This window comes from Bos javanicus, chromosome 10 (assembly GCF_032452875.1).
Source record: "Bos javanicus breed banteng chromosome 10, ARS-OSU_banteng_1.0, whole genome shotgun sequence".
Classification (NCBI taxonomy): domain Eukaryota; kingdom Metazoa; phylum Chordata; class Mammalia; order Artiodactyla; family Bovidae; genus Bos; species Bos javanicus.
The window spans coordinates 59,824,231-59,849,427 of record NC_083877.1 but is presented as its reverse complement, the minus strand read 5'-3'; the positions used below and the strand labels follow the sequence as shown (position 1 = coordinate 59,849,427).

The window sequence follows — 25,197 nt, the reverse complement described above, 5'->3', positions numbered from 1 at the left end:
AAAAGTTTTTATTTCATCTTTTTTTTATTATTATTTAATGTAACTTACACACAGGTTAAGATGGCATACTTCTAGTTTCACAACCAAAGTTAATTGGGTCTTTCTAGGCTCATAATCAGAATTTTGGGTTCCTACTATACTCCACCCCCAGGAAACCTGGGCCTTGTATTTGCCCCATGTGCCTGAGAATGCATGTGATTCCTTTCAGCTGTTTCATGCTTCTTATCTTGATTAGATTCAGAGTTCTGGGGACTCTCAGAGGCACATATAACTTGCCCCAAACTGTCCGAAAGATGTTTCTAGTTTTTTTTTTTTTTTTAATACCAAGCCCATTCCAAATCAATCAATCAATTTGTTCAATTATTTTAATAAAAAAATACATTTTTAGGATGAGGGTTCTCTTGATAGAAAAAGAAACCAGAAATAATCTTTCATGGACTCTGTCACAAAGTATATCTATTAGATTTAAGTACATTTGCATTGCACATAGTTGGGGTTAACTTTCTGAGTACAAAGATTTGAAGGACAGAGGGAGACAGGAATGAAAAGAGAGGAAAGGAATGAAAAAGATAACTGAGAACAGATCAAAACAAGATTCAAGCCAGCCAGGGGTAAGATTAGTGTGTACAAAATTCTCTCCCCAAAACAATAAAGATACATTTATTTAATCAGAAACCAAAAGGGTATTTTGCAACATAGAAAGCAACATTTGGAAAAATAAAAAAGGGAAATATGTCTTTAGCACTGACTGAAGGGAAGAGAGACCAGAACTTCCTACAGAACTTCCGTATTGCACTGTTTACACCCCCATCAAACACCCTCCTGAACTTAGAGACTTCTTACCTGACTCCTTTCCTTCCCAGGATGATATGTTTTCCTTTTAAAGCTCACAGACATAGGTGATGGGAGCTTCTCTGGTGGCTCAGACAGTAAAGAATCTGCCTGCAATGCAGGAGAGCTGGGTTTGATCCCTGGGTTGGGAAAATCCCCTGCAGAAAGAAATGCTACCCACACCAGTATTTCTGCCTGGAGAATCCCATGGACAGAGGAGCCTGATGGGCTATAGTCCATAGGGTCTCAAAGTTGGACACGACTGAGCAACTAACACTACAACAAACCTAGATGACAGCAACCAGTTTTCACATGGCCTGATCATTCCTAACCAACCAGACTGCTAAAGTTAATAGACCTTGCTTGAAAAAACAAAACAAACAAAAGCCTGAAAGGAATGAGAGACTCTAAGGGCTCAGGTTGCTTTTCCAAACCCATCTACCTTTCCCCAGAATCACTGAAATACTGCTGCCAAAACACGCCAACTGGGACACACACTGGCTTCTTCCCAGACATCTACTGCTAACTGTGAGTGTGCCGGCAGAAGGATTTGGATGAGGCTAAATAATCCATACAAAGTCACTTTTTATATGAACAGGAATGGCTAAGTCCTCATTTGCTCCTATTATAGCATATCACAGATATTCAAAAGTAAGTGAAAACTGATTTCAACTGGCCCAAGTTATTTAGACAACTCCATTGTGGAAGAGGAGACTTTTTCTAAACTCTAAGAATTCAACATCTTTTTTTGTTGACCAATGATTAACATTCCCAAATTTTACAGAACCTTGAACTAGGCATCACCAGCAAAACCTAAATAAAATAATGGGTCCATAGCAACCGTTAAAGCTTATTCCAGATTCAAGACTCAATTTCTCCAGCTTCAAACTTGCCCACTAAAAAAAAAAAAAAATGTGCTTTGGGCAAAAACAACAAGATACACAGTTCCTGCCAACAGGAATATAAAAAACAGGCTCATTTGATCATTTTTATTGTTGCAAGCAAAGACTGACATTGAAGCAAATATAGCCTTGAACATGCTGGCTGGCTCCTCCCTGGCCCCAAGGCTCATCCATTTCTGGCCTGACACCACGGGTGTGGTTCTAGACAGGAACAGGCAGTAAGGCCAAGGGGCTATGCCTCAGTTTTTGGAGGCCCAGCACCAATTCAGTCATTCTGGAAGAGTATGAGCCCAGTGGTTTAAGTACATACTAAATACAGGGCCTAGTGAAAATAAAGTAGCATGAACAAAGCCAAGCTACTTTTTTTAATCTTTAGAAGTGCTCAGCTTCCCTCTTTTAGTCCTGTTAGCACAAAACACAAACTTCCCAATGTCTTTTCTTCCTCTTTCTGAAAGGGGTAAACAGGTTCCTTTTAATGGAGCACTGTATTCACTTCCGTATCCCCATAACCTATCATACTACCTACGTAATAGGAACTTAATAAATATTTGTTGGAGAGATGGATGGAAAGATGATTTCAAGAGAGAGATGGGAAGGTGATGTGGGTATCTGAGCAGATCTAAGATGAATGAAAGAAGTGGTGGTATATTTCCATGGTAACAATGATAAAGGGGATTGGAAGACCTAATGGTCTAACCACAGTGGGCCACTTAAGTTGGCCTAACTCTGAAGGGATACAAATAGATCTGAGAACACTGAAAATAAACTGGCAACTTCAAGCACATTAGAAGCAAGCAAAAATATATCCCTGCCATAAAGCACAATAAGGATTAGAGAAAAACTGTAGGACCCTGCTTCCCTTTGCTAACTGAGTCATAGAGTAAGTGGCAGGCAACAGTTTGACAATGGATGAGAAAACAGTTTAGAAAAAAGAGCATTGCTTCTCACATAGTTATTCACGGAACACGTGTACAAAGAACAAAATCATCTTTAATGAGCAATAAAACAACTGGGGGAAAAATCATGTCGATTATGAAGTATAAATATAATGAAACTAGTCAGTCACAGTTGTTTGCTTCTCTGAAAAAAATAGATGTGAAAGCAGATAGCAGTTCATCCAGTTTGCAATCACACAGAAATACTCGAGGCTCGTACCAAACAAAATCTACAAGATTTCATTCTGAACCCTCTTGGCATTCTAAATTTAGTCAGCTGCATTGTTAGTTAATTAACAACCTACTATCGTTCTCAAACTAAAGTGTTCCACTGTAGAGTGGAAATCTATAGTTTATCATGAAAATGGAACTCAGTGTCCCATATTTCAAGATTTTCTCAGAGTACCTGACTTTATTTCTTTATGGATATTATTACTGTTAGCAATGCTTCTTGATTATCTGCACTGCAACTCTTCTAGAAGACAATTAGCTATTGAATTAAAACATTGTTGCTGTTCAAGAGTGCTCTAGCCAAGTGCTTATTAGAGTTTAGAAGACTGCCCTCTACTGTTGCCCTGATGATTGTGATAAATATTTTTTTCTTAGAAAAATGTCACCTTCCCATTTTCTAAAACCTCATTACTCTTCAACCGTAAGCCTCAGCTACCCATCATCACCACCATAATGGCCACATCAACACCAGCAGTAAAGAAAAAAGTTATTTTCTTCACAAGGCTTCTGTGTCTCACACAGTCACATCAGCTCTGCTACTGAGCTGTGCTTCTATCCAGGTGAATGAGAAACTGATCTGGCAAGTTTAAAAAGTCACAAGATTCTAACAAAGACTTTCTGTGTGTTTGGATTTTTTTTAACCAAAAAGAGATGCTTGTTTTTCTGTGTTTTAATTACACACATGCTCTTCTTTAGAAAGGACCACAAAAATACACAAAGATTCCTTAAATAAAGAGTCAACCTTTCCCTGCTTCACAACTCAGTATTAACAGTCATACAAAATATGTAAACTTGTCATTGTTGCAAAAAAACAGATCTTAGTCCAGTAACAATATGCAAAAGATTCTTAAACACATTTGGACAATTTACATCCGGGGCTTTCCCCAAGGCATAAGACTGACCAGTTTACAAATGTATAATTGAAACTATTTCCAGTTATTTATAAAAACTTGTCAATTCCTGAAAGACTTCAAAATGAAAAATCAAAATCCACTCTATTTTTATACTTTTTATAATATTAGGCCAAGTTATATATCATTTTTTATACAATTCAACAGACTACATATCAATTTTTCTGATGTTTGAAATGTATAAAAATATTTATATGAGAACTTTTCAAATAAATGGATTTACCTACCAAAACCCAACTCCGTCGTGCGTGTACTGGTTTCTATGTTTGGCCAACTCTTTTATAAACTGTTGTCAGGGATCCTGACATTCAAGATCACTGAGAACTTTGCTACTTTTAAAAAACATGGTGATGTCATCTGGGTCCTGGATGGACTCGATCTCCAGAATTTAATTTTGTACTTTCAGGTTTAAAGTATTCTTCAATTAAAATCTTACCCTGATCAGGAGCTAAGCAGTCATGCTGATTCCCCTGACCCTCCAATGATGACTTTTTGTTTGCAATTTAGAGCCTCTCATTTAAGGCTTTGGAGAAGAAAATGGCAACCCACTCCAGTACTCTTGCCTGGAAAAGTCCATGGACTGAGGAGCCTGGTAGGCTACAGTCCATGGGATCGCAAAGAGTCGGACACGACTGAGCGACTTCACTTCATTTCATGTAAGGCTTTGCCAGTAGTCCTAGGTTCATATTCTACTTCTTCCACTTAGTTTACCATGTGACCTTGGGGAACTTATTCAATTTATCTGGGTCTCTGTTTCCTTGCCCATAAATTGGAAGTAATAGTAATCTCTTCCTCCTGGGGCTGTAAGGATTTAATAAAATAAAATGTGCAATGACTTAGCATGGTGCCTGGTACATAGTGACTACTTGTTCATGTGTCAACATCATGGGTAGGCCTGAGGATGAGTCCTTGTTCAAATCTGTCTTCTCCCCAGGGCTATAAGTGCTATGAAGGCAAGGCCTGGATCTGACTTGTTAACCACTGTATCTCAGGGCTTAGCAAATGCCTTGGCTTTGTGTGAAATATACATTTAGTAAGTAAAGGAACAGGTGGCCGAGTGAATGGATAAAAGAAAAAAAAAGCAAGAAAGAAAGCTCATGCCATGCCTTAAGAGGCCACCAACAAGTTACTGTCCTTAGGTTTAAGAGCAAAAGTGGGGAGGCAGGGAGACTTACAAGAGACATCCTAAGGCCCTACCCACCTCAGTTTTGATGCTTGCTGTTGTCCCCAGTTTGGAGTTCCCAATGGGGACTTCTTGGGTTCAATTCAGTTCAGTTCAGTCACTCAGTCGTGTCCGACTCTTTGCGACCCCATGAATCGCAGCACGCCAGGCCTCCCTGTCCATCACCAACTCCTGGAGTTCACTCAGACTCACGTCCATCGAGTCAGTGATGCCATCCAGCCATCTCATCCTCTGTCGTCCCCTTCTCCTCCTGTCCCTAATCCCTCCCAGCATTAGAGTCTTTTCCAATGAGTTAATGGAAACTCAGGTATTCAGCTACTTAGAAGATATGATATGTCCTTTTGATACAGGACTGGAACTGTAGTTCGGTGCTAAAGATAGTAGTATGACACAAATGGCAGGAAGTGAAGAAGAACTAAAGAGCCTCTTGATGAAAGTGAAAGAGAGTGAAAACGTTGGCTTAAAGCTCAACATTCAGAAAACTAAGATCGTGGCATCCGGTCCCATCACGTCATGGCAAATAGATGGAGAAACAGTGGAAACAGTGGCTGACTTTATTTTTCTGAGCTCCAAAATCACTGCAGATGGTGACTGCAGCCATGAAATTAAAAGACGCTTACTCCTTGGAAGGAAAGTTATGACCAAACTAGACAGCATATTAAAAAGCAGAGACATTCCTTTGTCAATAAAGGTCCATCTAGTAAAGGCTACGGTTTTTCCAGTGGTCATGTATGGATGTGAGAGTTGGGCTATAAAGAAAGCTGAGTGCTGAAGAATTGATGCCTTTGAACTGTGGTGTTGGAGAAGACTCTTGAGAGTCCCTTGGACTGCAAGGAGATCCAACCAGTCCATCCTAAAGGAGATCACTGGATGTTCTCCTGGATGTTCATTGGAAGGACTGATGTTGAAGCTGAAACTCCAATACTTTGGCCACCTGATGCGAAGAGCTGCCTCATTGAAAAAGACCCTGATGCTGGGAAAGATTGAGGGCAGGAGGAGAAGGGGACGACAGAGGATGAGATGGCTGGATGGTATCACCGATTCAATGGACATGGGTTTGGGTGGACTCCGGGAGTTGGTGATGGACAGGGAGTCCTGGCGTGCTGCGGTTCATGGGGTCGCAAAGAGTCAGACACAACTGAGCGACTGAACTGAACTGACACAAATCTCAGGAGAAAAAATACATGGTAACTAGAAGCAAAACCAAGACCTTACTCAGATTTGCCCAGACGTCACAAGCTAAAAGATACACACGGCAAAGACAGAAAGGGCATGCCTCACACATCTTCTCATCTATTAGACCTTGCCATAGCTAGGCAGGGCACTTTCAAATGTACAAAATGCTGACATCATACTTCTAATTTAAGCTAAAGGATACAGTGTGTGCTGTGTGCTCAGTAGTTCAGTCCTCTTTAACTCTTTTATGACCCTATGGACTGTAACCCACCAGGAAAGAATACTGGAATGGTTGCCATTTCCTCCTCCAGGGGATACTTCTGACCCAGGGATCAAACTCATGTCTCCTGCATCTCCTGCATCAGCAGGTGGATTCTTAACCACTTAACCATCTGGGAAACCTAAGGGATGCAATATCTGGTTTTACTTCTCATGACTGAAAGAAATTTTTTTTAGCCCCGAGAGGAAAACTTGAAATCTATTGATATCCCATTATGACAAAGGTTAACAGAGGAGACCTAAAAGAGGGGATAGAAAAAGAATGGAGGAGAAGTATCTAAAGAATCTTGATAGTACATGTGAAGATATGTTGTACTTCTACATACTTTGTATTGCAACTTGTCCTTAGAGGTGCTTAATGATAAACTTGATGTGATGTGTCATGCATGCTCAGTTGTGTCCAACCCTTTGCGATTCCATGAACTGTAGCCTGCCAGGCTCCTCTGTCCGTGGAATTTTCCAGGCAAGAATACTAGAGTGGGTAGCCATTTCCTCCTCCAGGGGATCTTCCTGACCCAGGGACTGAATCCACATCTGATGTGTCTTTTGCACTGGGAGGGAGATTCTTTACCACTATGCCACCATAAACTTAATAAACTAATAATACAAAGAAAGTGATGAAAATAGAAAATATTTTAAAATAATAGAGAAAAAGAGAATTCAGATAGAGGAGATAAGTAAACTATTAAAAACAAAAATTTGAAAGAGAAAGATGCAAAGAGAATAGTTAGAAATAATGCAAAAAGGGAGGAAATAAAAACGATGCCTAGAGTCATGAGAGAAATGTGTGTATATAGTAGAAGTACTGGTGTGTGAACGTGTATGTCACAGAGGTAGGGAAAGAATGAAATTAAAATTAAGGCTTAAAAAGAAGGAAATGAAAGAAAAGTTGAAGGCTATAAGAAAGTAAAAGCAATTGCGGGAAAGATTTGGGGTTTGTTAACTGTTCCAACTCTTTCAAAGACTTTTCCACATATTGCATCGCTCGTCTTTAAATCTGTCTGCTAAGAGGGGGGATTAATTTTTATATTCTATCGAATTTATTTCCCCTTAATCCCTCTATTCATTTTTCAGATGTTTTCTTGGAAATAGGAAATCATATTTTAATATGACTAAACCCATAGAACATCCTATTGCCTTGAATGTTATGGTAGATTGAAATTCAACCCAAGATTTAAGAATAAAAAGTAAATTTAGCAGAGATCTGATATTTAGCCCAGAAGTGTACCTGCCTCATAAATTTGGCATTACATGTTCTCTGAAAAGTGATCACAGTTTATGTATAAATGAGAGACAATAGAGGTCTGTGTTGCCTTTATTGGCAAAAACTATTATATATTAGAGGTTTTGTGAATCACCTATGCTATTTGAAGCAAATGCAGACCACAACTATTAAGTAATAATTATGAATACACTTTTAAAGTAAATTTTATTAAGTATTAATAAAGACTTTATCTGTATATATATACATCCACATACACACACACACACACACAGAGACAAGTCCTTTAACCTCTCTGGACTTGTTATCCCATCTGTGATAAAAGAATTATTTTAGGTGAAGAAGTATTTTCTGCTTTAGCCCAAGCAGCACCACTTGTATTAGTTTAAATTTCGGCCTTCTGTGTTCAACTCTGTTTTGTTTGGAGGAAAGATTCTGCGGAAAGTCATTATAAAACCACCACAGCAGATGGTCCCTTTCCCAGCCACTGCCCTCCGAGAGAAGGGGCCCCAGCACTCTTGCTTTGTCTTGCAAGTTCCCATCAGGAAGCCTCCTCTTCACCTATCATTTCATACTCCACCCTCTGTCCCTTACCTTAGGCCCCTCCTTTGCTCTCCCATGTCTTTTTGGGGCCTGAGGCTGATCCTGTCCCCCACTCTCTGGCACCTGTGACCATTTATTCATGCATTCATCAAGGATTTGTTGAGCAATCACTCTGTGCCATGCTTTGTTCCAGGGACTTGGCATTTATCAGTGACCAAAACAGAGATCCCTGTTCAGCACACACTGCAGCAGGTAGAGATAGATAATAACTAATAAGCAGAAAATAAGCACTTTGTAGAGTATGCCAGATGGTGATAAGTGCTATGAGAAAAAAGAAGAAGTCAAGCAGGCCAGGGAGGATTGAGAGGGGTATGAGGAGTCATATTGAGATGGCAGATTCTTGGCCCCATTCCTGCAGTTCCAAGTAAGAAATCTACCTAATCCAGTATGTCCCTTTCTACACGATCCTGGAATTGACCTCTGGTCACGGGGGTGTGGTAGAGACAGCATTCAACTCAACTCCATACTCATTTCCTCTCTTGCAGTTAGGTCAGGCCCATGTGACTCGTGTTGGCCAATGAAACATGAGAGGAAGAGCAGTTAAAAGTTAGCTTGTCTCTTTCACCTCATCCTTACTCTAATGTGCTCATTAAGGCCCATTAGTCTAGGCATCAAAGCTACAAGATGAAGAAGCCCATCCAACCTGCATCAGATGTGACATGAGGAAGAAATAAATTTCTACTGTATATGCCACTATGATTTCAGGGTTGTTTGTATCTAAATCACAGCACGGGCTATCTGTGCCAGTATCTATGAAAGAAAATAAGCTGGCAATTATAACATAATTTTCTGCTTTTTAACAGTAAAGTAAGCAAGAAGTCATGAATTTTTACCTCCTTATAGATTAACAGTGGTGTAAAGGTACACTTCTGCCAGGAAAGAAATGAGTAAATTACATTTAGGTTGCACTTTTAGGACTCTATGAATATTCCGTGACGTGTTTTAAGGAAGTATTTTGATTCATGAACACAATTTACTTTTTTGGATTCACATAACAGTAAAATTTCATTGAAAAAAATTACTTAGTAGAAAATGTGTAATTTATTTTAATCTAATCAAAATATTTCTTGGGCCATTCAGTTTCCTGGCTATTCCCCTGACTTAAATCTCAAACTGGAGGAATATTTTTTTTCTGTAAACATTTGTTACAATGGCACTCATTTAAGAAAGATTAAAATATTAACAGTATCCAGATGGAGTCTATAAGCAAATGCAAACCCCAAGCAACAGGAGCTCTAAGTTGTGCCCTAAGAAACTTTAAAATGTAAAGCTGCCTGTGCTCTAACTCACAGGATCTTGCTTGTCCATATTTTCCTTTAGTAGACTCCAAAGAAAACATTTAGAAAGATAGCCTCAAACTCATGAATATGGGTTAATAAATAAAACAAATCTGTATGGAAATATTGATATCCAAGTCCAGATACATAGGTGGATATGTATACATATCATATCATACATAAAGCAAGAGACCATTGAGGGATGGCCAGGAAGACCCCAAAGATTCTCCAACCACCTATCAGGATGCCCGAAGTCCTACCATTAATTATTTTTCCTTTGACTAGAAGAATTTTGCTACTCTGTGACAGCTTTGATAGAAAAGAACAAGACACAGATGGAGTAGAATAGGCAGGGGAGACCATGCTGAGGAGCGTGGGACTGGGTTGAATGATGTGAAGATGGTGATAACAAAACCCTGGTCTAAAATACAAGGTGATAGTTGACAACTGATTAATAAATTATAATGTTCTTCTTGAACACCTACTATCTTTATGATATTATACCAGGCACTCTGAAAGACAGAAATATATGAGGCAGAGTTACTGTCTTCATCAAGTCTGTAGTCTGGGGTTTGGTCTTTGTTATGGAGCCAGAGAACTCATGGCTAGTTAGAGCTAGTGTGGCCTGTTACTCATCCTCAGCAAGTCTGTATGAGGCTCCAGGGAGACCCAGGTCAGGCAAATGAAGGGTATTATAGGACCAGAGGGAACGAGGTCTAGAGAAGAAAAAACAAGGATGAAAGGAACAATGAACTGATACAGCCATTCTCCCCTTGTTAAACACTTTTACCCTTGAGCGTGAGAGGAGATCACAGGCTTTGATGCTTGGAGAATTTTATGTCCTTCCACCAAATAAAAAGAAACATAAACTGAATTTCATATAATTATTTTGTTACATGGCTTTGTTACAAAAGCTTTTGGGTTTTGAGGTCTTTCTTTTTCAGTTTTAAACACTTACCATCAAACTTTGCAAGTCTGCTGATATCTGCTCCAAGTTCTGAGGTAACTGAGAGCGCGTGGCGCACTTTAAGGTTTGTCTCCCTGTGAAATTAATTGACATGACATGAACTTTTAAATGAAATAGCCCAACAGTATCTTACACAAAGCCATCAGGGGCATTTCCTCAATTTTAGCACATGCAAAATCCAACACAAGAGATTCAAGAAACTCCCTCTGAATGTCATTCACACCTCCCACACTATCTCGGCAAAGTGGACAAGTCTTTGCAGACTCCTAAGAGTTAGCATTTCATCCACGGCACATCTCTGTAACAACAGCGATCTGTTTGGCTATTTAGAAAAACAGAGGATGTATTAATAATAAGTATGGTTGCATTCGAACATTCTTAGTATCATGCATGAGTTACAAAACACATTAGGAATGGGAACACAGTTGCCAGTTAAAGGAGGTCAGTATCACTCCAGAATCTGGTATCTATGCAGAAGTTTTACTGGTAAGAATGGTCATGGCAAATTTCACAGTAGCTGAAATTCAAATGGGAAAAGGAATACAGCTTTCTTTTTCTTGAAGAATCAAGCCAAGAATCCCATACATCTAGAATCATAAAACTATACAGGAACTAAGTAGATCACAAGGAGCTGGTCATCTTCTTCCAAGCAAGACCATGTATACATTGGACAGATGGCTGTCTGGTATTCATGAGATGACCATCAGTGAAGATTCTATGGCCATCATTCAAGTCTCCTGTTTAAGGAGTTCGTCATGTCAGTTTCCTCACTGAGTTCAACCAAATTCTCTTCTACCATAGCTTAAGAGCATCTGTCAGAGTTCAGTCTTTATGGAAATGTTTAGTAGTGGGTTCAGTAGTAGTGGGTCAACAAATATCGATTGAATACATACCATAGTCACCCATGAAACTCAATGCAGCCCTGAAGGTTACTGTCCTCTTGAGGAAAACAAGTGGTAGGTAAAAAAGCCAATATCACCTTTTGGAAGTGCATACCAAACCATGAAAAACTGAATTTAGAGAACTGAGCAGATACCTGCAACTTCATTTAATCTAAACTTCTCCATGATTAAGCTTCACAATGATGTTATGGCAATGAGAACTGAATCCAAGGAATGCCCATTAGTCAAACAGCTTACTGCAGAAAACATTAAGCTGAATGTATAATTGAAATAACTTTATTCAAAAGTCATTTAGATCTTACTGATCTAAATCTACAAATTCTAGGAGGCAGAGATGAGTATAGACAGTCAAAAATAACTTCATAATTGAGGCAGAAACTGAGTTGGGCTTGATGAAAAAGAGTGAGACAGTGGTGTTGAGATTAAAGGACAAATGTTTGTCCTTTAAATGACTTTTCAAATAATTTAAACAATCACACCAACTGGACTAGACAGCTCTCATTCCTCAGCCCTATTCCATATATGCTGTCACTCACTAAAGTTCATCATCATGTTAATTTATTTCCTCAGGATTCTGATATCTCACTTCTATATTCAGACATGGAAACTAAAGAGGAAGAATAATCACACACAGGCCTCACTGATAAAAATTTTTTTTTCAAAACTCCTGATTTTTTTTCTCAAATAATATTTTTTAATCTGTAGATTTTATGTTTGATATTTTAAATTCAATTCCCACATTGTAAAGTTTGTGTACAGTTTGTCCTGAAGCTTTGTGTTTGGCTGCACCTGCATAAGCTGCTACAAATAGAATAAAGAATCTCATAGCCTGTGTCTATCAAAAAAAAAAACAAACTACAAATGACAATATAAAATAACACATGCATAAAGGATCTGAATAGACACTTCACTAAAGAAGAAATACAGTGATAAATAAAAAAAAATTCACTGCCATTTCTCACTAGGGAAATGCAAATTAAAACCATAATGAGATACTACTACTTGCCTACTATCTAAATAATACTACTACTACATGCCTACTATCTGAACTATCTGAAATTTAAAAGATCGATCATACCAGGATAGAGAGTCACTGAAAATCTCATATACTAATAGTGACATCTAAAATGGTACAGTCACTTTGGTCAATATCTTGATAAATTTCAAAATGATTTTCAACATAAGAAACAATACAGAAAGATCCTTTCTACCTTTTAGTCAATTTCTCCTATGGTACCATCTCACGAAACTGTATCACAATACCACAACCAGGATACTGACATTAACAGTCAAGATATGGAACACTTCTATCAACACAAGGATTCCTCTGGGCTCCATTTACGGACATACACCTTCTCTGCCTCCTCCAACCCATCTTAAACTCCTGGCAATTCCTAATCTGTTATACATTTTTCTAATTTTATAGAAATGTTATATAAATGAAATAATATAGTATGTGACCTTCTGATATTTACTTTTTTCACTCAGTATGATTCTGTGAAGATTCATTCAGGTTACTGCATATATCAATAGTTCATTCCTCTTTGTTGCTCAGTAATATTCCACAATATGGATATACCACAGTTTGTTCAACCATTCACCTGGTGACAGACATTTAAGTTGTTTCTAGTTGGAGATATTACAAATAAAGTGCCCTAAACATTTGTATACAAATTTTTGTGTAAGCATAAGTCATTTCTCTGAGATAAATGCCAGGTAATGAAACTGCTGGATACAGGAGCTACATGCTTAGAAACTGCCACACTGTTTTCCAGAGTGATTGTAGCATTTATATTCTCATCAGCAATGTGTGAGTGGTTTGGTTTCTCAACGTTCTTGCCAGCATTTGGAGTTCTCACTAGTTTTTATTTTGGTTATTCTGATAGGATAAGTGGGAAGTGATACATCATTGTTGTTTTAACTTTAATATCCCAATGGCTAAAGTTGTTGAGCATCTTTTCATGTACTTATTTGCCATTTGTAAGTTATCTTTGGTGAACTGTCCTTTAATATCATTTGCCAATTTTCTAATTGGATTTTTTTTACTGTGGAGTTTTTAATATTTTTCATATATTCAAGATACAAGTCCTTTGTCAGATATATAGGTTGCAAGTATTTTCTCCTAGTCTGTAACTTTTATTTTCATACTCTTAACAGAGTCTTTTGCACAGGAAAAAAAGAATTTTAACATGACCAAGTCCAGTTTGTCAAATTTTCCTTTTATGCATTATGCTTTTTGGATCAAATCTAAGAGCTCTTTGACTAGCCTCAAATCTTCAAGACTTTCTACTATGTTTTTTCGAAAGTTTTTATAGTTTTATGTTTTATATTTGAATTGTTTCCTTAACAATTATAGGACTACTCAAACTATTTCATACTGGATGAGTTCTGACCGTTTTTCAATGAAGTAGTCCATTTACTCTTGGTTGTTAATGTGTATAGAGTTATACACAGTATCTCCATATCTTTTTGATGACTTCAGGATCTATTATAATACTCCCTGGTTCATTCATGATATTGTTAACTTGTATCTTTTTTTTTCTCCTTTCCCAGTCTTCTTAAAATTTGTCTATTTTACTGATGTTTTCAAAGAACTAGCTCTTTGTTTATTTTTCTGTATTCTTTCTCTATTTTCAGATTCATTGATTTTTTTTCTCTTTGCTCTTTCCTTCTACTTGCTTTGGTTTATTTTGCTATTTTCTAGGTTATGAATGGAAGATTTGATAATTGGTTTGAGGCTTTTTTACTCTTCAAGTATATACACGCATAGCTATAAATTTTCCTCTTAGCACTATTCTAGCTTCTGCCAAACCAAGGGTAGGATCACATAGGCTGATCTCTATTTGGATACCTCAGTACAGCAATGATTTAGAAGGCAGTGGTTAAAACCATGGGCTCTTTTGTCAGACTGCCAGGTTTGAGTCCTGGTTTCATTCGTTAGAAGTCTGGGACAAATTCTTTAGTCACTCCAAGCTTTCGTTTCCTTGCCTATACAATAGGGCTTATAGTACCTATGTCAGGATTAAATGATAGAATCCATCTCAAGCACACACTTTAAAATGTAAGTGTTCAATAAATGTTTTTATGTCAGACAGACTAACTGAATCCATTGAAACGAAATTACTATATGGTCTAATTAAATTCCAAATTAGCATCTATGTCAAAACTGCATTCTACTTCATTTCTCTCTCTACATCCTCACTTGACCCAGTTCCAAAAGTTGCCTTATAAAGTAACACCAGTTCTTCTTTCTTCAAGAGATCTTGATTGCCATTCCTCTCATTTTCCTTAGAAAAGCACTTGAAAACAAATAAACAAAGAGACCCTTCCAGGGAATCTCAGTGAAGAATCCCTATGTAAACTATATATTACTCACATATATAGTTAGCTCATTGTTTCTGAAATAAATTCAAGAAAAAAGACAGAGTTTTCCCAAGATCTGCAAAGTAACTAGCAAATGGACTAAATGGGACTCCCCTGATGGTCCAGTGGCTAAGACTTCACCTTCCAACGCAGAGGGTGCAGATTCAATCCCTGGTCAGGGGCTAAGATCCCACGTGCCTCACAACCAAAACACCAACACATAAAACAGAAGCAGTATTGTAATAAATTCAATAAAAACTTTGAAAATGGTTCACATCAAAAAAACATTTTTAATGGACTTTGCAATTTAACAGTCTTATTTCTTCCAAGAATATAAAATGAAGGGTATTTTTTTTAGATTTTTTGATTGAGGTATAGTTGATTTACAGTGTTTCAGGTGTACAGCAAAGTCATTCAATATACACATATATTCTTTTTTAGATTCTTTTCCATTATAGGTTATTATATTTAATGTAGTTCCCTGTATTATACAGTAGATTCTTGCTGTTTATCTGTTTTATATATAGCAGTGTATGTATCTGTTAATCTCAGATCCCTAATTTACCACTTTGGTAATCGTTAAGTGTGTCTATATCTGCTTTGAACTAAGTTCCTTTGTATCAATTTATCAATTTAGATTCCACATTTAAGTGATACATGACATTTGTCTTTCTCTGAGTTACTTCACTCAGTATGACAATCTCAAGGTCCATCCGTGTTGCTGCAAATGGCATTATTTCATTCTTTTTAATGATTACTATTCCATGGTATGCGCGTGCACGCGCGCGCACACACACACACACACACACACATTGCATCTAAGATTAAGTTTTAAGATTTAAGTTAGGTCTTGTTTCTAAAGCTATTGCTCTTAAATACATTGAAAACCAATCTAAACAATTATTTGAATTGTAATAACTTACCCATCAAGCTCAGCAGTTTCAATATAACAGAGACCATGTGGCTCACTACTTGATAGGAGAAGGAGATCAGCCTATTTTGAAAAACCACGATAAAGAATATTTGAGGGGGGAAGATTGGTTGAATGCCTTCAACACTGTATCACCCCTCCATTACTAATGAGTCAGCAGAGTCTTAGAAAAAAAGTGAGACATGAAGTCTGGCTCTACCTCTCTGACATATGCCCTGAATCAAAACCACCCTCTGCTTCCTTGTTCCTGCTTTGCACTCTCTTGGCCATCAGAACATAAGCAAGGGCAGGATATAGCATATAAATTAACAACCACTTTATTTTTTAATAGAAATATATAAAGTTTTTATATATTCCCATATAAAATTTATATCTTTTATAGAAACATATAAAATTCCATTTTCTTGCTTTGATAATTGCTCATGAAAAACATAAAATGTAATCCAATAAGTAAGATAATTGGAAATACTTATATGCACACACTTTAATTCTTCAGTTATCAGTTAAGAGCAGAGGGCAGGCAAAGAAATGGGGAAAGACAAAAGTGAATGAGCAGGAGAAAACTGAAAACAATAAAAAAAAATGAGAGGCAAGGAAAGAGAAAAGGATTAAAGGAAAAACAAACTTGAAAAGATAAACAGGATGACAGGAAGGTTCAAGAGGGAGGGGACATATGTGTACCTATGGCTAATTCATGTTGATGTATGGCAGAAATCAAACCAATACTGTAAAGCAACCATCCTTCAATTAAAAATAAATAATTTTTTAAAAGATAAACAACAAAAAAAGAAAAAGATGGTGGTGTATAAGAAAAGGGAAAGAGAAGAAAAACAGGGGTTAAGCAAGAGGGCTGGATAGAATAGAAAACATGGTAAAAACAGAAAACATTCAGAGATGAAGACAGAGATAAATTATTCTCTTGGTGCTTTGGAAATGACTGATCATGATTCAGTTTTAGAATTCTGGTAGCTTTCTACATTGGGAAATTATTTCTTTGAAATTTCAAAATTAATTTTAAAATAAAAGTTTTTATGAAATTCTTAAGGATTTGAATATCTACAAAGAACTGACTAAAATTATAGCAATTTATTTTGACATATTAGCCTAACAATTTTCTACCTCTAAATGTATGACTGGCATTCCAAAACTGCAAATTTTTCTTACCTTTGGTTTTTAAATACTAGAAATATCCCATTATCAAAGCCTGGAGGTTAAATTTAGAATCAAACTACTCATTTCATTCTCTCAAGTGTTTAAATTTTCAACTCAAAAATAGGCCAGGCATAGCTGCATGTATGGGGGAATAGTTTTGTCTAAGTCATAACAAAACAGAACTGAAAAAAAAAAAAAAAAAACTCGGTGACAAACCCCTAACAAAATAAACAGGTCTGTACTATCAAGGTTCTTCAACTCTGAATGAAAAAGTCACAGACGTCTGTCAAGGCAGAAATTATTTACTTTCTGACTTCTCACAACATGACCAAAGCAAACTCACTCTGAAGAGGACATGTGAAGAGTATATGCCAGTTATAAGCCAACATGTTTAAAGTAAAAAAGTGTTATGAAAATGAACCTTGATTTTATTTCTCACATTTACATTACAATGAATAAAGGCATAAGGCACAACAGCAGTAGAGCTTCACACTCTTTGGCTTATGGTTCTCCTCCCTGAGTTTAACAGGATCATTTTAAACAAAAGCCAGAATTCTCTAATTGCTACCATCTGTGACTGAAAAATAGTTATGAAGTTTAGAGAAAGATAACCATTTGTACCTACGGTTGCTTTTCTTCAAAATTCTGCCTAGTAAGAACTATCCAATGTTACTGCGTAAGTTTGAGCTCAGCTGCCTTAACACATATTTTCAGCAAATAAGGAGAGAGACTGTTGGCCACAGTGGCTCAGAACATGTGACTGAGGCACCACTGCCACCTGGTGACTGGATTATCTCCTGAGCAGCGACTCAACCTCCTAGAAGTAGAAAGTGTTAACCTCACAGGCTCTGGGCTAACTCTTACTGCTTTTTCTATACCCTGGGAAGCTGGGACTTGTATCTTCCCTTCATCTACCTTCCCTGCCTCCTCCTGTCACCTCCAGTGTCAACTTTTTCTATGTCCTCTGAACCTTCCTCCTGTTTTCCCACTCCCTAATCCCTGCCCTGCCTCCCCTCACTCTTCCTCTGTTCTCCCAGCCCAACTGCTGAGTTTGGGTATTTCCTTTTGCTAACTTCTCTCTTCAAGTTTTGTTCATTCATTGTAGCTGAAGAGCATGTGTGAACGAGCAGTGGCCAGCTGAGTCGCCATCATGCCGCCCTGCTTCCACACGCACTAGGTAGCCCTTTTGGAAAGGAAGGGCAGGAGAGCTGTAGGAACAGCCTTGTTAGTACTGGATTGCCCTCTGCTCTTTGGAGCAGGGAGTGGGGCAACACATGGGTGGTCTTAGGGTCCAACAAGCCCCAGTACTGTCAGTCTCAGGTCAGTCCTCCTTAAGCTGATCCTTTCAATCTCTCTCAGGGACCCAATTCCTAGAATTGGACCCAGAAACTTGTGTTTGAGTTGGAGGTGTTTATAATACCAATAGCCAAAATTTGGTGAGTTCTTACTATGTGTCTGGCACTATTCTATATAGCCTAGCCTTAATGCAGTATTTTATTTAACTCAAAGAAATCCTAAATGTATATCTTGGTGCTATCTCTACTTTACAGATGAGTAAACTGAGGCCCAAAGAGGTTCAGTAACTTGTTTGAGGCCACAGAGTAAGTAGGGCACTAGGGTGTGAATCTAGGCAATTCAAAGCCTATACTGCCAGGAGTACTAAATTGAGTGAAAACTTCTTTCCTTCAAGGATTTTATAGTTTAGTAAAGACAGAATATGATAAGGGTTCTAAGTATCTTATTAACAAAGTGCTATGGGAGGAATGCAAGTGAGAAAGGGGTATATCTGACTGGTAGCTAAGGAAGGGCTTCATGGAAGATTCCAGATGGAATGGAGGGCAGGTCCCTGTAGGCAGAGGTGTTAGCAGGAATGAAACACAATAACAGAAACTGTGATTACTGGAACTCACAGTGGGACACGCAGCAGTTAATTCCAACCATACCCATCTTCCTTAGACTCTTATTTGTACTGGGTTGGCCAAAAAGTTAGTTTAGGTTTCCAAGTGACGTTATGGAAAAGCTCGAACAAACTTTTTGGCCAACGCAGTATTTTCTTCTGTCAATTACTGGTTCCTTTTCCCTGTGCTTTCCCAGGAAAGACTCAACTATATCTCTCAAGAATTGAGGACTGTTTTTAACACAGTGTCTCTTCACCCACCTTCAAAAGGTAACAAAAAGCCCAAGGAGCAGCTTCAAGGAGAACTGAAACAAATATACCAGCCAGAGGACTCTTGAAAAGAATCTGCAGAACATCTGTAAGTTCTAAGAGCCAATGACACTAGACTCCTAGATTTATTAGGCATAATTAATGTTCGTTGAATTAAAGAGCCAATGAAGCTAAACCTCAAGCAATTATATAACATCTAAAAGCTGTGCAGCTAAGGGCTAACAAAACATTCACATAATTGTATCACTTTATTCTCTCAATAGTCTCTTTGGGGGATAATGTTGTTCCTACTGTGTGGATAAGAAACCTGGGAAGGTCATTTCCAGTCTGACAAGCACTGCTGCTGCTGCTGCTGCTAAGTCGCTTCAGTCGTGTCTGACTCTGTGCGACCCCATAGACGGCAGCCCACCAGGCTCCGCCATCCCTGGGATTCTCCAGGCAAGAACACTGGAGTGGGTTGCCATTTCCTTCTCCAACGTGTGAAAGTGAAAAGTGAAAGTGAAGTCACTGAGTCGTGTCCAACTCTCAGCGCACACATGGACTGCAGCCTACCAGGCTCCTCCATCCATGGGATTTTCCAGGCAAGACTACCTGAGTGGGGTGCCATTGCCTTCTCTGTGACAAGCACTAGATGAACTAAATTAACTCACGCAATGCCCATAGCAAGTCATGGTGAATCTAATAGAGGAACCCAAGGCTCTAAGAGCTTTAAAGCCACACCCATGACCATATGGAGCTTAAAGGGCAAAGCTAGAACTAGAACTCAGAACTCTGATCCCAAAATGCACAATCTTTACAACTATAAATAAAACAGCATTTTGCTTTGCTAGTGTTCAAAATCAAAACTACAATGGTGAAAGAATATTGGGATTTGATTTGTAACCAAATGGAAAGATGAATTTGTAGAATTAACTGAAACATCATATTTGGATCTCCCTTAATTTTTTTAAGCCATTCTCAAACACGGAATTCTTCTTTATCATCTACAAAATTATCTCTTCTTTTATTCTTTTATAGTCCAAAAATAAAAATCCAAAATGGCTCATGTGGTATGAGTAACTTATGGAAAAATATGTTGATATGGACAAAAATCAGAATTAAGTCATAAAAATGAAAATGTGTACGATTACAGTTAATATTTTTCTTTAAAATTTAAGTTTCAGATCCATTGTTCAGATCCAAATGTTCAAATGTATGTTGAACATTTCACATTTTTTTTTTTAAAGAGGAAGATTTATTTCAGCAATTAGAGTAAAACAAGTAACTCTGAAGTTATAAAAGTTAAAATAACTGAAAACGCAATTCAACCACAAAATGGCCTCCCTAAAAGGATACCCTTTAAAAGGTGCTGAAAAACACTGGATGAGATGCCCTGATGATGGGTACAGAGAGAGACAAAGCCTGTCCATGGTCAGGACTGGAGTTTACATCAAACTAGTCCTTTCATTTCTTAAGGTGAAATTTTCAGTTTCTGTAGCAGAAGAATGCCTTTGTTCTAAAGCAAAAATTTACCATTGTAAACATCTAAAACACAAAGGCCATTCTGTGGAGGGGATGGAAGGGGAGCTTTTTCCAAATAAGCTAAACGACTAAATGTGAAATTCAAATATGCTCATGTCCAGGAAAAGGTTTATTTCTACCACCAGATAAGAAAAGCAAAACATAAATTTATATTAAAAATAAAAAAATAAAAGATGCTTAAAAAAAAAAAAGAAAGAAAAGCAAAGCAAAATAGGAAAATAGCACTGCAGTCAATTAAAGGAGGAAGGCAGGCATGGTTCCCAGGGACCAGGGTCTACCAGTATCGGGAACTCTGCAGTGTGGTTTTCTCACACCGTTTACTTGGTTCATCTAATGCAAGTCAGTCTCATTGTGATAACTGAATTATGCTGTCCATTTTTTCTTGGTCCTAAAATAAAAATAGGAGCTCTGGAAATTCAGTCCAGAAGTGTTTTAGATTTCTTAAGGTAAAGGGCAGTAAGGATTTCTTATCTGGAAAACAGAGGTGAGTAACTCTTAACAGGCCAGCTAACTGGTCATCTCAGACAAGCTCCTTTCCTTGCTTAAAGTGACTTAAGTCAAGTTAGAAATTCTAAGTTTGACAGTTAGAGGCTATGCATTAGAATTGGGAGCAGCACTTCTAGCATCCAAGCCTAGAGGCTCTGACTCTGGAAGCCCAGGCTTAAGGTAATTAGGACAGGTCTAATGGAGGTAGGAGCTGCATATGGTAGTGGTAAAGAGTGGGGTTAAAACCCAGATGGAATTTAACTCCTAACCTTCCTATTGACAAGCTATCTGATGGCACTGCACCTCTATTTTCTTATCTGTAAATGGGAACAATAATAGTACATAAACTGCTGTCATTCGGCTAATGTGAGGATTAAATGAGTTAAGCTGTATAAAGAGCTTGTAATATTATCTGATATGTGGCATGTAGTCAATAAAGGCTAGCTATGGTTTTTCATGATCTTCATGATCTGGTTTCCCAGGCTCTACCTCGGTGCAGTAACTCAGAAGTGAGTCTCTTTAGCGACCTGTGATTGTTGCTCACCACATGTAAGCTCTCTGATAGCCTCTAACAGCTGATGCCAGGGAGTAGGAAGGTATATTAGCACTTCTAAGTGATTATAGCAGTTCACACATAGAAACATTTATTTGTCCCTGAAAACAGCTTCATAGGTGCTGAGTAGCTGCACATGGAAAACTTTTTAACAAAGTGACCTAATCAAGAGGCACTTCAGTGTTCTGGCATTTGGAGGACCCCCTCACTTATCCAAAGACTAAAGACACAGAGCTATAATTGTAGGAGTCAGACAGACATGACTGGAAATTAGGAAAATATCATCTGCTACTGACCAAGCAGTTGGAGACCAGGCTTTAGGTCTGTGGGCTGAGTGGGCTTGCTAATACTTCGCTCCAGATAGACAGATTATCCAGCCATAGATGAAGCTCTCTGGAAGATAGAAATTACCCAGACCCTCCCATCACCCCCACCATGGGGATTTACTCCTATAAAATGAATGCTGTGACCAAGCAGGGCAGAATGTTCTCTCTGTACATAGACAGAGCCTGAAGAGAAAGGGAAGGAAGGAGGTGCCAGGTCATGCACACCTGTTACTGCCCCACACTTGACAATCAGAGAAGTCACTCCTGGGAAAGAGGGGAGCAAGCAAGGGGGTGCAAGATGCTCAGTGTTATTTTGTTGCTGTCCCTCCAAGTGAAAGCAAGAACAACAGGACCCAGGGAAGGGCTGGGAATAAATAAGCGTTTCCGCCCCATCACATGACCACAATGAAAAGGCTACATCTGCACTGTCCAATAAGAAAGCCACAAGTCACATGTGGCTATTTAAATCTAAATTAATTAAAATTAAATAGAATTTAACTTTCAGTTCCTCAGTTGCATAACCACATTACCAGGATTCCATATCCACAAGGTGCTTCTGACTGTTCTATATTTGGACAGCACATAAAACATCTTCTTCACTGCAGAAAGTGCTACTGGATAGTGTTGGGACACATGGATCACGAACTTCATGGGAACTCATCTAAATGTGGATTCATTTTAAACCAATGCTAACGATGTGTTTGTGGAAATGTGTTTGTGGAACTGGTTTCCTGCCATGTGATGCGTGCACTTATACTTGACTCCATGTTTCATTCCACAGAAACGTTTGCAATAACAAGCAGCATGTATACTGTAACACAGAAAATACAACTAAATTAAAAACAAAGACCAAGGAAAGTGCAAGTTAGAATATTAAGGCTTTAGAAGGCAAGTTGGAACACAGATACACTATGGGGTCAGAGAAATAAGCACTTCTCTACTTAAAGTGTGAACTTTTTTTTTTCTTTTTTTGACTTTTAAACAATAGAAATTTATCTCTGATAGTTCCAGAGGCTGGGAATTCCAAGATCAAGACACTCACTGCAGGATGTCCTCAACCAGTGACAGCCATCTTCCTTCTGTGTCCCCATGTAGCAGAAAGGATGAGGGAATTCTACGTTGTCTCCTCTCTAAGTGTGCTAATCCTACTTTTTTTACTTTATTTATTTTTAATTGAAGAATCATTGCTTTACAGTATTGTGTTGGTTTTTGCCAAACAACATGAATCAGCCATAGGTATAGATGTGTCCCCTCCCTCTTGAACCTCCCCGCCACCTCCCTCCTCATCCCACTCCTCTAGATTGTTACAGAGCCCCTGTTTGACTTCCTTGAGTCATACAGCAAATTCCCGTGAACTTTTTTTGAATGTCCTGTTCACTGACTAGTTGCCTTAGCATGGGTTGCTCTCAAGAATCACTATACACAGAAAATGACTTAATGAAAGAAAACTGCTTCTGAAAGTGACTATTTAAGAGTCTCAACTGAGTAGTTCTTATAAATAGATCTTGGAGCCGTTTATTTTATCCTGTGGGAAAATGTCTCAGATTTAATGAAGAACACAACTTGATAAATAAAATGGTATTAACACAAAAATTTTCCTCACTAATCTAATATACATTTGACATAAAGACTATATAGAATTTTTAATCCTGTTCTGAATAGCTTTTATATATATCCTTGCATTTAATATGACCTATAGTTAGTCACATATTTTAGTCTGAATTGACCCCTTGAATTTTATTAAGAGAACTGTAACCCAGGAATTTTGAAAACATAAATTATAGTGCATTTGAAAGACAAAGTAAAACCTCAAAAATAGCATTTAGTGAGAACATTCAGTCAACATTTTCTGATTATGATTACTCAGGAGAGAGCATTCATTTTCCTCTTTCTCTAGCTAGTCTTTTCTCCTAAAATCCTGCAAATTAACAGCATTAATTCCATTGTTAAGGGACAGTATTCCAACTACGCAGGAATGAACTATTTTTAAAGTATTCTGGAGCATTTTAAAAGCTGTTATTTACATCAAACGATTTTAAATCTTTTTATCTATTAGGTTAAAAGACCCAAAAGAAAAAAATAAAAATAAAAAAATTTTTAAAAATTTAAAAAAATAAATAAAAGACCCGAAAGAAAATAACAAGGTGACAATCACTCAGCCTTGTCTGAATTATCATGTTATTGAAAGTAATTAATCAATATGTCCTTAAAAGTATCTTATAATTGAGACATTATAATAATGCTTCTTGGTATTCCCTCCTTAGTTATGCTAAATTAGTACAGATTTGCTGAATTTGCAAGTGTAAATAGTTTAGTACATATACTATTTTAACCTGAGATAAAGTCTTTAAACAGTACGAAATACTCACAGCAACAAATTGGTTATTTTCTAATTTAATGATGTCTCCCACTTTGACGTTCATCCATTTTTCATTCTGCAGTCTAAGAACAAAAACAAAATTAATTTTTTTTTCAGGAATAGAGAAAAGAATCAAGAAAATGTATTCACAATACAGCATCATATGACAGAAGCAGCAAGTAAAACTTTTTTCCTAGAATGCTCAGTTCAAAGAGCCTTGAATAACAAAGTCATTTACCTGAGTGATGTGGGAACTAGAGAGAGGTCAAAAGAGGTCAAACGATTTGCCCAAAGACCCAGTGAGTTAGTCATCTCTAGGGCTAGACTCAAAATGCCTAACTCTTGGCGTGTACTCTTCCTACCACTCCATGGTGCCAGCTGTATACAGCAGCTGTTAACTCTTACTTGCAGAACATTCAAAAACAAAAAAGCTCAGCGGGAAGGAAAGGAATAACTTTAGTCATTAATATTCTTTTCAAGCTCTATGTTAATACAAAAACATTAGGGCTGTTGTCTCAGAAGTCTGTTTAACTGGAGGCAATATATGAAGGAGACAGAGGCAAGGGAGAGTAGTCCAGGGCAACAGCTAGAATGCAAGAGGAAAAGAACAAAAATTCTGGAAAGGACAAGAGCAGCAATCAATGACAAAAAAAAACTGAACAAGAAAGACCACCTACAAATCATCCACAGTATTCTGGCCAAAGGACAGGCTTGGTGGCATTCTAACAGCTAGGATGAACAGCTCAGAATTGAGAACACGGTCAAGATGTTACACTGTTTTCTTCGAGGTTCATGTATATAATGGAGTCCCAAGTCTACCTTCACCAAGTTCAAAGCGGTTTATGACAAAAAGCTGTTGTGCCTCGTTGGTCAGGCCCCTCTCAACAAGTTAGGCAGACAGCCCATCTGGAAACACACCA

The 25,197-nt window shown here is 37.8% G+C and overlaps 1 protein-coding gene across 8 annotated transcripts in view; it reads right to left on the bottom strand.

Moving 5' to 3' along the window:
* The window catches only part of ATP8B4 (ATPase phospholipid transporting 8B4 (putative)), a 348,133-nt gene that overhangs the window by 121,048 nt on the left and 201,888 nt on the right, over window positions 1-25,197 (bottom strand). For all 8 annotated transcript variants that reach the window (XM_061428804.1, XM_061428800.1, XM_061428806.1 and 5 more), the window contains 3 exons: window positions 24,288-24,360; window positions 15,706-15,776; window positions 10,509-10,591 (listed from right to left, as the gene is read on the bottom strand). In XM_061428804.1, the coding sequence (XP_061284788.1) occupies window positions 10,509-10,591; window positions 15,706-15,776; window positions 24,288-24,360 (227 nt within the window). The remainder of the gene's footprint in view (window positions 1-10,508; window positions 10,592-15,705; window positions 15,777-24,287; window positions 24,361-25,197) is intronic.